Genomic DNA, 14,536 nt, shown 5'->3' on the forward strand with positions numbered 1-14,536 from the left:
GACTTGAGTTTCTTTCAGTTCTACTGCCTCTTCCCTTATTGGCTTATCTGCTGTCAAACTCTTCAAAACTATCATGGACATTCTTCTGGTTCTCAATCTAGGACACACATTAAAATCACTCAGAATCTTTTAAAAATACTAAGGCCCAGATCCACCCACTCCTAAGTGATTATGATGCACTGTAAAGGTTAAAAATAAAAACCCACTAAAAACAAAACACTGCTAGCTCAACCTAGCCTAGTGTCTACCCACAGGATAATAAAACGAAGAGTTAGTAGGCCCTGGCAGAATGCCTAAGGCCCTCTCCTTCAAAGTACTACATGTTGTCAATTACTTGGCTAGAGTATTCTCTTTTCCTTTCCTCTCTCCTTTTTTCTTTCTTTCTCCCTCCCTCCCTCCTTCTTCTCATTCTTTCTTTTTAATTAATTGTTCACTTCAGGCTTCATAGAACTGAGACTACAGGAAAAGTGTCTTTGTCCATTAAAGGAAGAGTCTATAACTCAGACAATTGGTTCACTATAAAGGACATTTCAGGTTGCTTCACCAACACCTCCCCCCTCTCTTCCTGGCAAGTATCCTGACTTTCAGACGCACATCCTCTGCCTCCAATCCACCTCCACAAACCACCCCCACTTCTAAGGCTGGGGCCCTTGGATCAGGCCTGAAGTAACCCACAGACCTTGCTGGAATTACTGTTTCATGGGTAGAAAAGTAGCACAATATAGGTAAATGTGTTCTAAGGAGAAAAGCTTTTCTCAGTGCACTTCAGGAAGTGGCCCCAGTCGTATCCCTGGATTTAATAGCTCAGGCAGTTGTTGGAAGCCATCTGTGGCCATGTCGGGCAGCCTGCCATAGAATAAAGGTGATCCCACAGAAAGCAGAAATGAGAAATGCAAAAAATCAGTCTTCCATTATATCTCTGAGTCACTGAATTATACCAATGCTGAAGTGAGCCAGTAAATTCCCTTTAATGTTTAAGCTGGCTAGAGGTGGGTTTTCTGTGACTTGCAACCAGACTTACCGTAAAAGATCCACTGCACATTTTATAAGGAAGGGAATATCTGTTTTTTAAATTTAATTACATTTTAAAAAGCTAGTAGAGTGCTATAAATATATTCAAGTTTTAAACACTTTTTGCTGTTATATTTAGCAGTTGTTACCACAACAAGAACCACGGTTTGGCTTCAGGTTGTTTTTGCAAGAAATATGGCGAGCTGAGTAAGTCAGTTTATTCTGTAATTATAGAGTGAGGCTTAACTATGCTGTAATTGCTATTCTATAGAAGGCAGTTAGTATGGGGTTAATACAGATGAACAAAAAAGATAACATTAGGCAAATATAATATACAGTAAAACGAAGTATATAATGGCACAATGGTTTTATTAATAGCAGAAGAAAAAAATTCTTCCTTTTACTTGTAAAAGGTATTATCTTTATTTAACTCAGTATTTCTTCCCATTGTGTAGACCGAATCTTTTTGTCTCCCTAAAATCTGCTTTTCCTTTCTTCAAATAATAACATCCACCATGGCTGCATCTTCTTCTGAAGATAAAGTAGGTCTATCAACAGGTTTTGGCCAGAATGTTTCAGCCAACAGCTCCTTTCTTCACAAGGCTCTATTTAAAAAAGGAAAGAAGAAAATAAAATTGACTCTCAAATTAACTTTTCCATACTTTGTCAAGATGCACTTCTGCTGAAACTTAACTGTAAGTGTAAAGTATATAAATATCCATAGATCTCAAGTAGAAAAAATTGGACTGCTGTCTAATTAACAAACTTAAACAACATACAATATAAAGCAAGATACAAAGAAAACAAAATTTAAAAAAATAATTTTTTATCTTAGAAATTGTTAAAGTACATCTCTGCCAGTGTTAGATTCTTTATTGCTAGCATGGTTTTTCAGGGATTTGGATTAACTGAACATTTTCTAACAGAGGATGACCCAAAAAAGATGAAGTCTACCAGTGACACACTTTTACCGCCATCCTACCCACCTCCACTTCCTTTTTGAACATCTCTGAATTGGGTTAGTCTACACAGGTAGTTTATTTTGGTCTGTCATCTCCCCCTGCCTGCTGCCCATCTTTAGCAGGTACCACTCTAGTTGAAACCACTTTGGGTGGGTGACGACAGAAAGAGCTGAGAAAAATGGTGACAGAGGACTTGTTTGTTACAGTCCTGTTTTGGCTTCACACATGAGAAAATGTTTGGGTGGGGACTGGAAGAGTCCTCATGACTGCTACAAATGGCTCCTAAGTCTTCCAAAGTCCAGTCTCCTGCTTAGAAAATAAAGAGCTTTGGGTACTATTATCCTCACATGATGCCTGTCCTGCTAGCATTACAGGGTTTTTTAACAGCTATCTTGACAGTGATCATTTCTCTGACCTTCACTTGAAAATTTTTGCAAAGGGATGCTGGCCCAGGTTATCAAAAAAAATTCAACATTTAAAAATACATCTTTCAGTAGCTAAAAATGGTGTTAAAAACTGAACTTTGAAAATAAACAAAGTCATGGTATTTATGTAGTAGTCTATGCTTAAATCATCAAACAAATAAGAAACTAGAAATGGAGTTCAAAGTGAGTCAACATTTATTAAACTGCTTTACATGCTGAGCTGTGACCACCACGGCACTGAAGAGCTTCTTGCTCGGTTGTCTCACAAATTCTTCAAAGGTCCCAAACTCTACACAGGTCTGCCATCTCTCTTTTCACAGCAGGACACGCAGCTATAACCACTCTTTGAGTGGACCAGGGCAATAATGTCTTAGGTTCTTTCCCTCCTGGTGCTGCAATCCATCGTACATCCAATAGCAATATTTCCTAAGCTTAATTTTGATCATATAACTCTTTTATTCAGATGTTTGTGGTAGCACCGAATATATCAAATTCAAACTCTTAATGTATCTGAGGCCATGCTGTCTGTCACCACTAATAAATATTTTTAACACCCATTATTTTGGTTCACACATGCTATTGTAGCCACTGAGAGCCACTTGCTATGGGCTCTGCTTCTTCCTCTTTTAAAGCTTTTCTCTGCCTTTACAATGTCTTCAAAGAACTCCATCCTACCATGAATGTGGAGCTTAAAATTCACTCCTTGATGGTTACCATAAGCTGGAAAGGGTAAGGGGAAGGGAGATAGTGAGAGGTTGGTTAGATACAAAAATTACAGCTAGATAGGTGAAATAAGATCCAGTGTTCTTCAGTACTGTAGGGTGACTATAATCAACAACTTACTGTACACTTTCAATTAACTAGAAGAGAAGATACTGAATGCTCCCAACACACAAAAAAAATGATAAATGTTTAAGTTAAGGGAAAAAAAAAACAATCAGTGATTGCCAGGGTTTCAGGGGAGGAGAGAGGGAGGGAGGGATGAATAGGTGGAACACGGAGGATTTTTAGCACAGTGAAAGTATTCTGTATGACACTGTAATGGTGAATTCATAATATTATGCATCTGGCAAAACCCTTGAACTGCACAACACAAAGAGGGAAACATAATGTAAAAATGAGTTAAAAATAATATATCAATATTGGTTCATAATTGAAACAAATGTACCACACTAATGTAAGATGTTAATAATAGGAGAAACTGTGCTGGGGAGGGGGAGGTAAGGGGGTATGGGAACTATCTGTACTTTCTGTGTAAACCGAAAACTGCTATAAAAATAAAGTTTACTACTTATAAAAACAAAACAGCAAAACAACAACAACAAAATCATTCCTAAGGACTGCTCCTACTAATTGGTACCTAGTTTCTAGGACTCCAATTATGTCAGAAACATTTTCAGACGCACAAAATTTTGGTCAATTTCACTGACTGAAGAACTGTGTACAATCTTTCTATTCTGTATCTGCTCCTATTTCCAAGTTGTCTGTAACAATTATAACATAGTCCAGGAACTAGAAGTCTGGAGTTTTAGGCTCTACCTCTCTTTAAGTCTCAGATCTGACTTCTCACCTCTTTTTTTTAGCCTTGAGCCTATTTCCCCACACTGTTCCCTGAGACATCCTTCTTTCACCTAGCCCTGACTCCCAGGTATTTCCTGCTTTGTTGGTCCCTGATGTTGTCCTTAGCACCAAGCTCAAGTGGAATCCAATTCTTTCTCCACATTGGAGAAGTACATGTGTGCACATGGGGGCTGGGGGTTGGGGGGGAGAAGAGAGTGTCCTTGAAAAAAACTCTTTAGGACAATCAAAGGATGTGCAAAACATACTGATTTGATTAACATTAATTGAACAAGCTACTATGTGTCATTCAATACCTAGGCATAGTACCCAAAACATACAAAGAAAGACTATGACTATGAAATTATGATTTTTTAAAGTGATAATAGAAAGTACCTTAAGTGTTTCTCACTATCCTGAATAATTTCAGGTAACAAAATCTTAGAAAAATTTTAGCATCTACTAGAATTCATGTTTATATTTACTTGAAGTCAAATGGCTGGCTAGAATGTATATCTTCTTTTTAGATGTTTAGGTTGATGGAAACCAGAAATGAGGAAATAAAAAGAAAATATCCTCTCCGAAGAAGAAAACAACATGTTCAATTGTATAACAAGAACAAAAATATAATTCTTATTATTGTTGAAACTCCCATTCAAAGACAGTACCTCAAAGAGATATTTCATTCTACTTCATAGTCTTTCATAACATATTTTGGGATTAAAATGCAAAAAATAAATAATCTTCTTCAACCAAGATCACATAGGTCTTGCTTATTTATTTTTTAGGGTGGATTGTAGTGAGAGGTTTATAACTAATACCATGATGGGACTACCTCCCCCAAATTAATTTTCTTACTGATGTCAGGAGCCCAAAATTTCTGTGTCACATATTCCCATTTTAACAGTACAATCCAAAGCAAACATCTGGTCAGGATGGAAGTTTTAACTCAGGGATCATGGAAAACCCGTAAGATTACGATGTTTTAAGTTGATTAGGAACTGTTTGCATTGTATTATTTGGTATGAATGAGCTACAGTTACCTCCAGGCTATGAATTACAATTTATTTTTAGGCAGTATACTCTTTTTCAAAGGAAATTTTCCATGGAACCCTAATAATATAAAACATATGAAAGAAACTACAGGAAGTTTGGGAGGACTGAGAGTATCCCCATCTTAGCTGCAAACTCACTCACTTTCCCTGCCTTCTGCCCAGTGCTAGCCCTGCTAGATCCTATCGCCTTCAACAGTCCCAAAGGCAGCCCTGAAGAAACCTAGAGCCCTAAAACCACTTTCAGACAATCACTTCCCTGGAGCAATCAGGAAGTTGACAACCTTTAGTCTCATTTAAAACCTTGTTTGAAGCAATTTAGAAGACCTCAGAAAGCTAAGAGAGAATTCTCAGTTTCATTTACTTTTAAAAGAGATTTAATTATAACCACACTGAGCTTATTTTTAAGTGTATATTCAATCTTCCTGCTGTGGATTGAATGTCTCCCCCAAACTCATTGAAGCTTGAACCCCACTGTAACAGGGTTAAAACGGTGGGAAATCAGACCATGGCAGTGTTGAAAGGTGAGGCCATTAAGAGGTGATTGGACGGTGAGGGCCCTGCCCTAATGAATGGGTTAATCCACTAATAGGTTATCAGGGAGTAGTTCTGATGGATTTATAAGGAGGGCAAGTGAGCATGTTAGCTCTCTTGCTATTGCTATCCTTGCCATGTGATACCCTGCATTGCCACGAGACTCTGTACAGAGCCCCCACCAAGAAAAAGGCTCTCACCAGATGCACTGCCTGGACCATGGGTGTCCCATCCTTCAAAACTGTAAGAAATAAATTTCATTTCTTTATATATTACCCAGTTTCAGGTATTGTTATAAGTGACAGAAAATGGACTAGTACACTCATACAATGCAAAGTTGCTAAAGTCCTCACATATACTTTGATTCTGCTTGAAAACGGTCATGGGCACTGAGGAACAAGTTCTTACAATGCTACATAAAAATGCCCAAAGTCGAGAAGGAGCTCTTCTATGATACTATGAACAGTAGGTCAGGACTGTTTACTTGATGGCTTTGTATTAAGCACACAAAAAAGCCAATGATTAATGGAAAAAAGTGCTTTTTTGGCTTACTTGGATAATTCAGAAGTCAATTAGCATTAGCTCTAGGCAGACTACCACATACAAAACTGATTAGAAAATAAATGAAAAAACTTCTTCCTTAGGATGACAAAACTAATTTTTAACCAATAAAAGAGCTCTGGGGGGCCAGCCCCGTGGCTTACTCAGCAGAGAGCAGCGCTGGTAGCGCTGAGGCCGCGGGTTTGAATCTGGGATGGCCGGTGTGCTCACTGGCTGAGCGTGGTGCAGACCACACCGTGCCGAGGGTTGCGATCCCCTTACCGGTCAAAAAAAAAAAAAGAAAAAAGAAAAAAGAAAAAAGAAAAAAAAAGAGCTCTGGGGAAACTGAAGATGTAAGGCTCTAGGACAGTGCTCTCCAGCAGAAATATCACATGAGACATAAATGTAATTTTTAATTTTCTAGTGGCCACATTTTAAAAAGGCAAAATAGGTGGAATTAATTTTAATAACACATCTTATTTAACTCAATATATTCAAAATATTATCATTCCAACATGTAACCAATATAAAATTATTAGTGAGTTGTTTTTTTTTTTTTAATAAGTCTTTGAAATTTGGTGTGTACTTTTCACTTATACCACATCTCCATTCAGACTAGCCGCATTTCAAGGGCTCAATAGCCATGGTTGGTTTGGAAAACTGAGTCACTCAGGAGAAAAATACAATGTGGATAACAGCCTTAGCAGAATGAATAGCTGAAATGAGGAATTGAGAACAATTTCTAAAAAATTCTCAGTGGTACTGCTCCTGAGAAGAGGAAACTGAGAAAAATGATATAGCTACGTCCAAAATAGTCTTTAGGGTGAGATACGCCAAAGGCTATAATGGAAAAACTGATTATTTTAAAAAATGTTCAAAAGCACTGGCATAATAAAAAAACAGAAGTGCTACCAAAGATGGCAAAAATATTTCCTTCCAAAAACGTTAAAAAATAAGGTCTTTGTTCACTGGCATGAGATGCCTTAGATTGGTCCCATAATTATCTGACTTTTTTGTTATATTTCTCTTCCTTCCTAGTGAAGATGATTTTCAAAGAGCAACTGTCTTTATGAAACTCTAAAATGAAAGCTTCTGGATCAATAGCATATGGCTCAAAAATTAAATTTCAATAAGTAATCGGGTTGTCTTCCTCCAATTCCTGAAGATATACTATGAAACATTTCCTCTTTCTTAAAAAGGATTGAAATTAATTAAGCAATAAAAAATAAACTCAATTATCCACGTTGGTGATTATCTAGTCCTTTGTTTTCTTTCATCTCCTTCCTGCTTTCAATCTTATGGTCATTTCACAGATTGTAATCACCTCCAATAGAAAAAAATAGGTATAGAGAAGAAAGGGGATTAGGAATAGAATTTGTGGGGAAAAGTTTGGTGGAAAGTAGTGTGTAACTATAGTATAATATTAAATACGTTATAATTGAAAGTAATTTTAAAGAATCATTTCTTTAAATGTATGGTATTATGAAATATCAGTAATTAGACCTACATATTTAACATGAATTGTATCTTTCTTATATGGAAACCACTTCACAATTTCAATTTTACCTTTTCATATTAGTTCCGAGCCCGGGGAGGTTGGTAAAACTGCTGGGTTGGCCGAGTGGATCGTCGTGGCTGGCCATCACCTCCTCTACGGAACTCAAGAGTTTGATCGTAGGTGCCTTCTTCCTCCTATTTGCAAATAGTAGTGATTTAACATGTTCAGAATAGCTCCATGGTTTCTAAATTAAATATTTATGGCCCCCACTTTAACATAACCTCTTAAGTTGCCCTGGGATTCACATCTGTCAACTTTTACAACAGAGGAAGGCAAGGGAAAGGGAAAAAAAAAAAAGGCCCCTAGGGACATTGTTAAAATTCTTTGGCCCTTGGTACTAGAAGAATGTAATTTATAGTGGTAAGATTAGAATCAAAGGAAACTATTTCCAAATAATAGCATAATTTTCTCATCACATGACTTAACACAATGTGGTGAAACACAAAAAAGCAAGCATTATAATAATAACTTTCTTAAATACTTGGGCTTCTAAATATTTCTAGGTATTTATCATGGAAAGGGGTTTTGGTAAGATATGGAAAAGGGGGTGAAGAGCCAGAGAACATTCACCAGTTGTTTGTCCTCATCTGATGAAATCTCCAAAATCGTTAAGAACCTTACATCTAGAGACAGGAAAAAAATAATGGATTGGAATGAAGGGGGTATATATAATTTACATATAAAGAAAGCTTCATGCAAGATAGAGAGATCACCACAGTAAGACTCAAACTACTTAATTCTCATTTGCTTTCTTAGTGTGGGGCAGATCTACCAGCTCAAAGAATAGCATGGGGAAATTAGAATAAGCAGATTAAATAGCAGAAAGACTACAGTTAATTATAATACTGGAAAAGAACTTAGAAGCAACAAAACATAGCCAAAAGCCACACTGGTTTCTTACTGAGTGCTGCCACCCTGTTATTTTAGTGTTTTTGAATTAATGTAGCTATGAAATATGTACCCTATTAGGAACAGAAAAATGAAATAGAGAGTTTAAATTCCAACTGAATTATCAGAGCACAATAATTTGCACGATTTTGGAAATTTATGATATTTCTTTTTTCTCCTCACTTTGAATCTTCTTTCCCAAAAGATTGCTTTCCTTTGATCTTATTAATAACATAGGAAAGTATATAAAAGACTGAGTTCTATTCTTTAAATTTTTACAGATCCAACTATTGCAATTTTACCTAATGGAAACAGAAAGATGGTGAGGTAATTTGATCAAATCCCATTATTTAGCAATGATATTTAATATTTGGCATGAATATAACTCCCATTATTAGGCATCCTCCATAGTACTCTACCATTATTTCCACTATATATAAAGGATACTAAAGCCCAGGAAAGGTTTGTGACTCTGCCCTAATATTTCTAAGACAAATTAGGTTTTGAATTTAGACACTACTGTCTAAATCTCTAGTTCTCACTCTGCATGTACAAGAAATAGCTGAAAATTAGTGGTCATCTTTAAGGTCCTTTCCTCACTGAAATAAGAAAATGGAGACATCTGACAATATAATACTACTTCAAAAAGTTTGGGGGAAAAACAAAATTGAAAGATATTATAAATCTTTCCATGAATTTTTTGACATGCCTTTGTATATCTGGTATAATTCAATAATTGCCTCTTAAAGACAAACTTCAGATGAGCTTTCCTTGCCCTATATCCCTTTCATCAACAATCAATCGCCAAATGGTTACAAGCATCAGATATTATGTATGTGATTTAGCAAAGCAATTAAAATGCAGGAATAAAAATATAAAAGTATTCAATAAAGGAGAGAGTTATGCTTTATTATTCTGGTCACTGTTGTGAATGATAATTGTTGAATATAATAGCTAAATTTGAAAAGGAGCTATTTGATTTTTTGACAAATGACAACATTTGAAGCTCTGCATATTAACTGAAAAGGATGAAAATGCATTTGGTACTAAAGTAATTATTTCAGGAATTGGAATGGAATGTTATTTTTCTCCACACCTGACTGAAGAACTGGCTAAGATCTAAAAATCTGTACTTTACCAATAAAGAACACCATTAGAAGTAGGGCACTACATTTGCTGAGTGAGTGAGCTGGATTTATATAACAAAAATGACATTGCTATTTGAAAAGTTATCTCTACCGTGTTTTAAAAAGTCACAGACTGTACTAAACAGAGCCAATTAAATGGCTTTACAAAGATGACTGACCATGAGAATTCTTTCACATAATTTGATGTCTTCACAATCTTTTCATACAAAGTGGAAGCCAAAAAAAAAGAGATTTTCACAGTTTGGTTTTCAGTTAATGTCAACAGCACAATCTGTGCTTTTTTAACGTTTAAATATTCCTCCTGCAGAGCAATCAAGGCAAGTCTGGTTACTCACAACAACCACTTCTTATAGTCTATAGCTAGTAATTTTTAGCACTGACTGGGGTACTCTTTCCACTTTATATTACACACAGCACAATTTAATAGATCAGTTTTTTGGGAGTCATCTTGGAATGAAATTTATATTAGTCTTCTTCTAGCCTATCTCCTTTAGGTTTCAGTACTCTGTAAAACAGATTGAAAACTCAAAAAAAAATTTAGTTTCATAGTTCATAAGCATATATTTTTTTAAATCTGACACTACGTTAGAGCTGGCACATTCCCGAAGGCCAACTAGTCCATCCCTCTAGATTTGACAGGCGAATCTGTAAGCCTAAAGAGGTAAAGTGATTTTCCCCAAGTCACAGAGCTCATCAGAGGAAGAGTCCAGACCAAGGCCATTTGGTTTCTAACTCTCAGACAAGATTCTTTAAAAGACTTGTAATAACTTTCATAAAATGGAACCATCCAATGACATCTTCACCTAAGCTTTTGAGATTTAGAACCATATTAATGGGATTCAGATTTTTGCTCACTTCAGCCATGTTATCAGATAAACCTGGTTTCAAAAACTAACTTTCTAAATAAGCCCTCTTTTCATGCAAATGTTCACTAGTTTATTGCTCCTCTTTAATGAGAAGATACAAAAATGCAGTAATCATCCTGACAGCAAGCATGAATGATGTGGTATTTTGAAAAAACAAAAAAACAATTCAAAAAAGAGGTACAATTCCACCCATACAATACATTTGACAAGTCACAACTCTATCTTTCCTGCATATCACCTTCAGTCTCTCATTAGTGCATACTGCACAAGCCACATACTCCCCAAATATTAATGAGCTCTGTTACAAAAATTCACTGTAAATCAGTCACTTAGAACCTGGAACATACTCCAATAGGAGGAGTGAAACACACTTACATAGAAGTCAGGTTCTTTGGTCCACAAATAGTAAGGTGCAGTTAAGCATAAAAACCAGTACTCTAAAAAAGGGGCTAGAGGGGCTGGCTGGTTAGCTCAGTTGGTTAGAGCATGGCCTTACAACAGCAAGGTCAAGGTTTAGGATCCCCACAATGGCCAGCTGCCAAAAAATTAAATAAGGGAGGGGCTACATCAGTGGTTCTCAACTAGGAGCTGTTTTGCCACCCAGGGAGCATTAGGCAATGCCTGGAGGGAGTTGTTACTGCATCCATTGGCAGGGATGCTGCCAAACATCTTATGATGCACAAAACAGCCCACACAATGGAGAATTATCCAGTCATAATGCCGACAGTGCTCAGAAACTCTGGGCTAGGCAAAGGAAACTTTGGGCTAGGCTGAGAAACTCTGGGCTAGGCAAAGGAAACTTCCCACTCCTAAGTGCCTGTAAGGCCTGGAATAGAATCTTGAAATACAGTAAGTATGGGGTGGCACCCTTTCCTCTTTTCTTTTTAGACATTTTCTTTTGGACGTTTCTTCCTCTGCATCTGCCCCTAAGTCTAAATGCTGAGTTAACTTTCTATAGGACATTTTTAGGGATGTTCTGTTTGCTCACAATACTTACTATGTTTTCCCCTGCTCCAGTTACATGTTCATACTTACTTTACCTGATGAATCACCTTATCTTAAAGTACCATTCCTTCAGCATTTTCCCAGTCACAAATTTGTAAGGAGACAATGATAGATTATTTGGTTGGTGGGGGTGGGGAGTGAGGATGGCAATTCCCTTCTTAAAAAAAAAAACTTTGGGGCCGAGCCCGTGGCGCACTCGGTAGAGTGCTGCGCTGGGAGCACAGCGACGCTCCCGCCACGGGTTCGGATCCTATATAGGAATGACCGGTGCACTCACTGGCTGAGTGCCGGTCACGAAAAAACGACAAAAAAAAAAAAAAAAAAAAAACAACTTTGCGCCGACCCCATGGCGCACTCGGGAGAGTGCGGCGCTGGGAGCGCAGCGACGCTCCCGCCGCGGGTTCGGATCCTATATAGGAATGGCCAGTGCACTCACTGGCTGAGTGCCGGTCACGAAAAAGGCAAAAAAAAAACTTTAAAAAACTTAATACTGTCACCTGTCCTTTAATAGCTATGTTGTGGGTAATTTAGTGAAGTTTCTTCTAGTTAGTTCCTTTTAAAAGAATTTGTACAGTGATCACAAAACATAAGGTTTCATGTAAAATTCAATGTACCCTCAACAATAATCTTCAAAAAAGGGGCTGGCTGGTTAGCTCAGTTGGTTAGAGCAAGGTGTTGTAACACCAAGGTGAAGGGTTTGAATCCCCATACCACTAGCTGACAAAAAGCAAAACAAAAATCCTTGAAATTCAGTATATTTTGAACAATGAAGTGTTATATGTACATATCTCTTTCAGTGATTCACATATGAACCGTTTACTCTATGAATTTCTGGGCCACCTTCTGCCTGCCTGATTAGCTTCTGTTTATGAAAATGCAAACCAATTTTAATATAAAACCTAAACAATCATCATCAAGATAAATCTGCTTTTCCATAATACTATGTAATGGACTCCAAAAGTAGACTTAAATTATTTGAAATGATCTATTTTTAGATTAATTATACTAATATTCTATTATATTACAGTAACTGAAAATTGAAAGTAAAAGCTGATCAGCTTTTATTTTTTGTGAAAATTATAGATAACCTTTGTGCTCACAAGGAGTTATGTATTATCAAACACTGACCCTTACTTTACCAACTATTTTTGTTTAAGAAATATGTTCTACTTTGATATTGATAGTTCTACCACAAAATACACCAGGATTGTAATAGCCTAAAACCATAGATTTTTTAGCCTAAACCCTTACAAAAATTGAAGAACAGTTATTCCAGCTAACTAAGAAGCTATTATTTGCTCAAGTAATTAGTGCCACAACCTGAGCTAGAACACAGGTCTGATTCACAGTCCTGGCTGCCCTGCACTATGCCACCGAGTAGTAAGGGTGAGGAATACAGACGTCATACATTTCAGAACTAGAGGGGGGGGGCCGAGCCCGTGGCGCAGTTGGTAGAGTGCTGCGCTGGGAGCGCGGCGACGCTCCCGCCGCGGGTTCGGATCCTATATAAGAATGACCAGTGCACTCACTGGCTGAGTGCCGGTCACGAAAAAACGACAAAAAAAAAAAAAAAAAAAAAGAACTAGAGGGGGAATCGGAGATAATCTAATGGAGCAGATTTTTTATTATTATTATTTGTTTTGGAGATAAATGTAGCACTTTCATTCCAAGTGACATTTTATGCAGAATTCCAACATAAGATAGATGGGCTCAGGTTACAGTAGGTGATGTTTCATGTGTGTAAGCAGTACCACCTTGGCTTTCTCTTCCTCAGTCCTTCCAAGCTCTATAACCCCCAAGGCACAAACATTAAAAACCCAACCTAGTTCAATCCTGCTGTACACTGGGAACCAACTGGGAGGAGTGAGTTTAATAAAGTAAAGTGAGCTAGTGGAGGAACAGGAAATGAAAAGCGGCATCTGCCTTGAGTTCAGAGCCCTTTGCCTTTGATCACAAAGAAATTCTAAACACCATTCTTGACTCATATAAATTAAATGTCTCATTTGATAATAAAAACTCACCTTATATACCTAAATGAAAAAAAACTCAGGCATCATTAAGATATTATAAAGTCATTATGATATACAACCAAATGTAGTAAATTTTATGATAATAGACTAATTTATCTCAGTTTTTGAGGTTTTGAATAAAATTAAATTCCATTTTAGAAGAAAACATAATGAGAATTAGTCTCCCTTTCTCCTAGAGCAGGTCTAAGATCATTTCTTTTTATATACTATGTCCAATAACACTTTATTTAAGGGGAAACATTTAGGGTAGAAAAGAAAAAAAGAAACATTAATTCAAGACAAAAAAACTCAGATTCAAAATGTAATTACTATACAACTACAGCAAAATGCATGGCTAACATAATATAATGTTTTTTTATTCCTGCATGATGCACAATTTCTAGAAGACAGTGGGACGTTTCACTGCAGTTGTGATCTTTTCTTTTTAAAGACTATATTTTCTGAAGTTATATTAAATTAAAATTGTTGCTGATTCTGTAGGATGTCACAAAATCATTTGAAGATATACAACTTGATGTTTTGATATACGTATATATTGTGAAATGATCACAGTCAAGCTAATTAACATACCCATTATCTCACCTACTATTTTTTTTTCTTTTTTTTGGTACTGAGAACACTTAAGATCTACCCTCTCGGCAAATTTCAAGTATACAATATAGTACTGTCACTTGTAGTCACAATGCCGTACACTAGATCTCTAGAACTCATTTATCTTGCCGAAGTAAAACTTTGTAATCTCTGACCAGCATCTCTCCATTTCCCCCTAACCCCTGCTCCCGGGCAACCACCATCTTCCCCTCTGCTTCTGTGATTTTGACTATTTTAGATTCCATATATAAGTGAGATCATGCCGTTTTTGTCTTTCTGTGTCTGGCTTATTTCACATAGCATAATATCCTTAGTTCTATGGTCAATTTAAAATAAATGGATGGCTTCAGCTCTGAAGCTAGTTATAAA

General features: G+C 36.8%; 1 protein-coding gene across 2 annotated transcripts in view; it reads right to left on the reverse strand.

Annotated features, from left to right (window-relative positions):
* Nucleotides 1-1,390: 1,390 nt before the first annotated feature.
* Nucleotides 1,391-14,536, reverse strand: part of TDRD3 (tudor domain containing 3) — a 178,221-nt gene continuing 165,075 nt past the window's right edge. Inside the window, exons 13-14 of one of the 2 annotated variants that reach the window (XM_063102539.1) lie at nucleotides 7,648-7,773; nucleotides 1,391-1,616 (exon numbers count right to left, since the gene is read on the reverse strand). In XM_063102539.1, coding sequence (XP_062958609.1) covers nucleotides 7,657-7,773 — 117 coding nt within the window. In that variant the 3' untranslated portion in view covers nucleotides 1,391-1,616; nucleotides 7,648-7,656. Of the gene's footprint in view, nucleotides 1,617-7,647; nucleotides 7,774-14,536 lie in introns of those variants that run through there. The other variant, XM_063102540.1, reaches the window with a different exon arrangement.

This window comes from Cynocephalus volans, chromosome 7 (genome assembly GCF_027409185.1).
Source record: "Cynocephalus volans isolate mCynVol1 chromosome 7, mCynVol1.pri, whole genome shotgun sequence".
In the NCBI taxonomy this organism is placed as follows: Eukaryota; Metazoa; Chordata; class Mammalia; order Dermoptera; family Cynocephalidae; genus Cynocephalus; species Cynocephalus volans.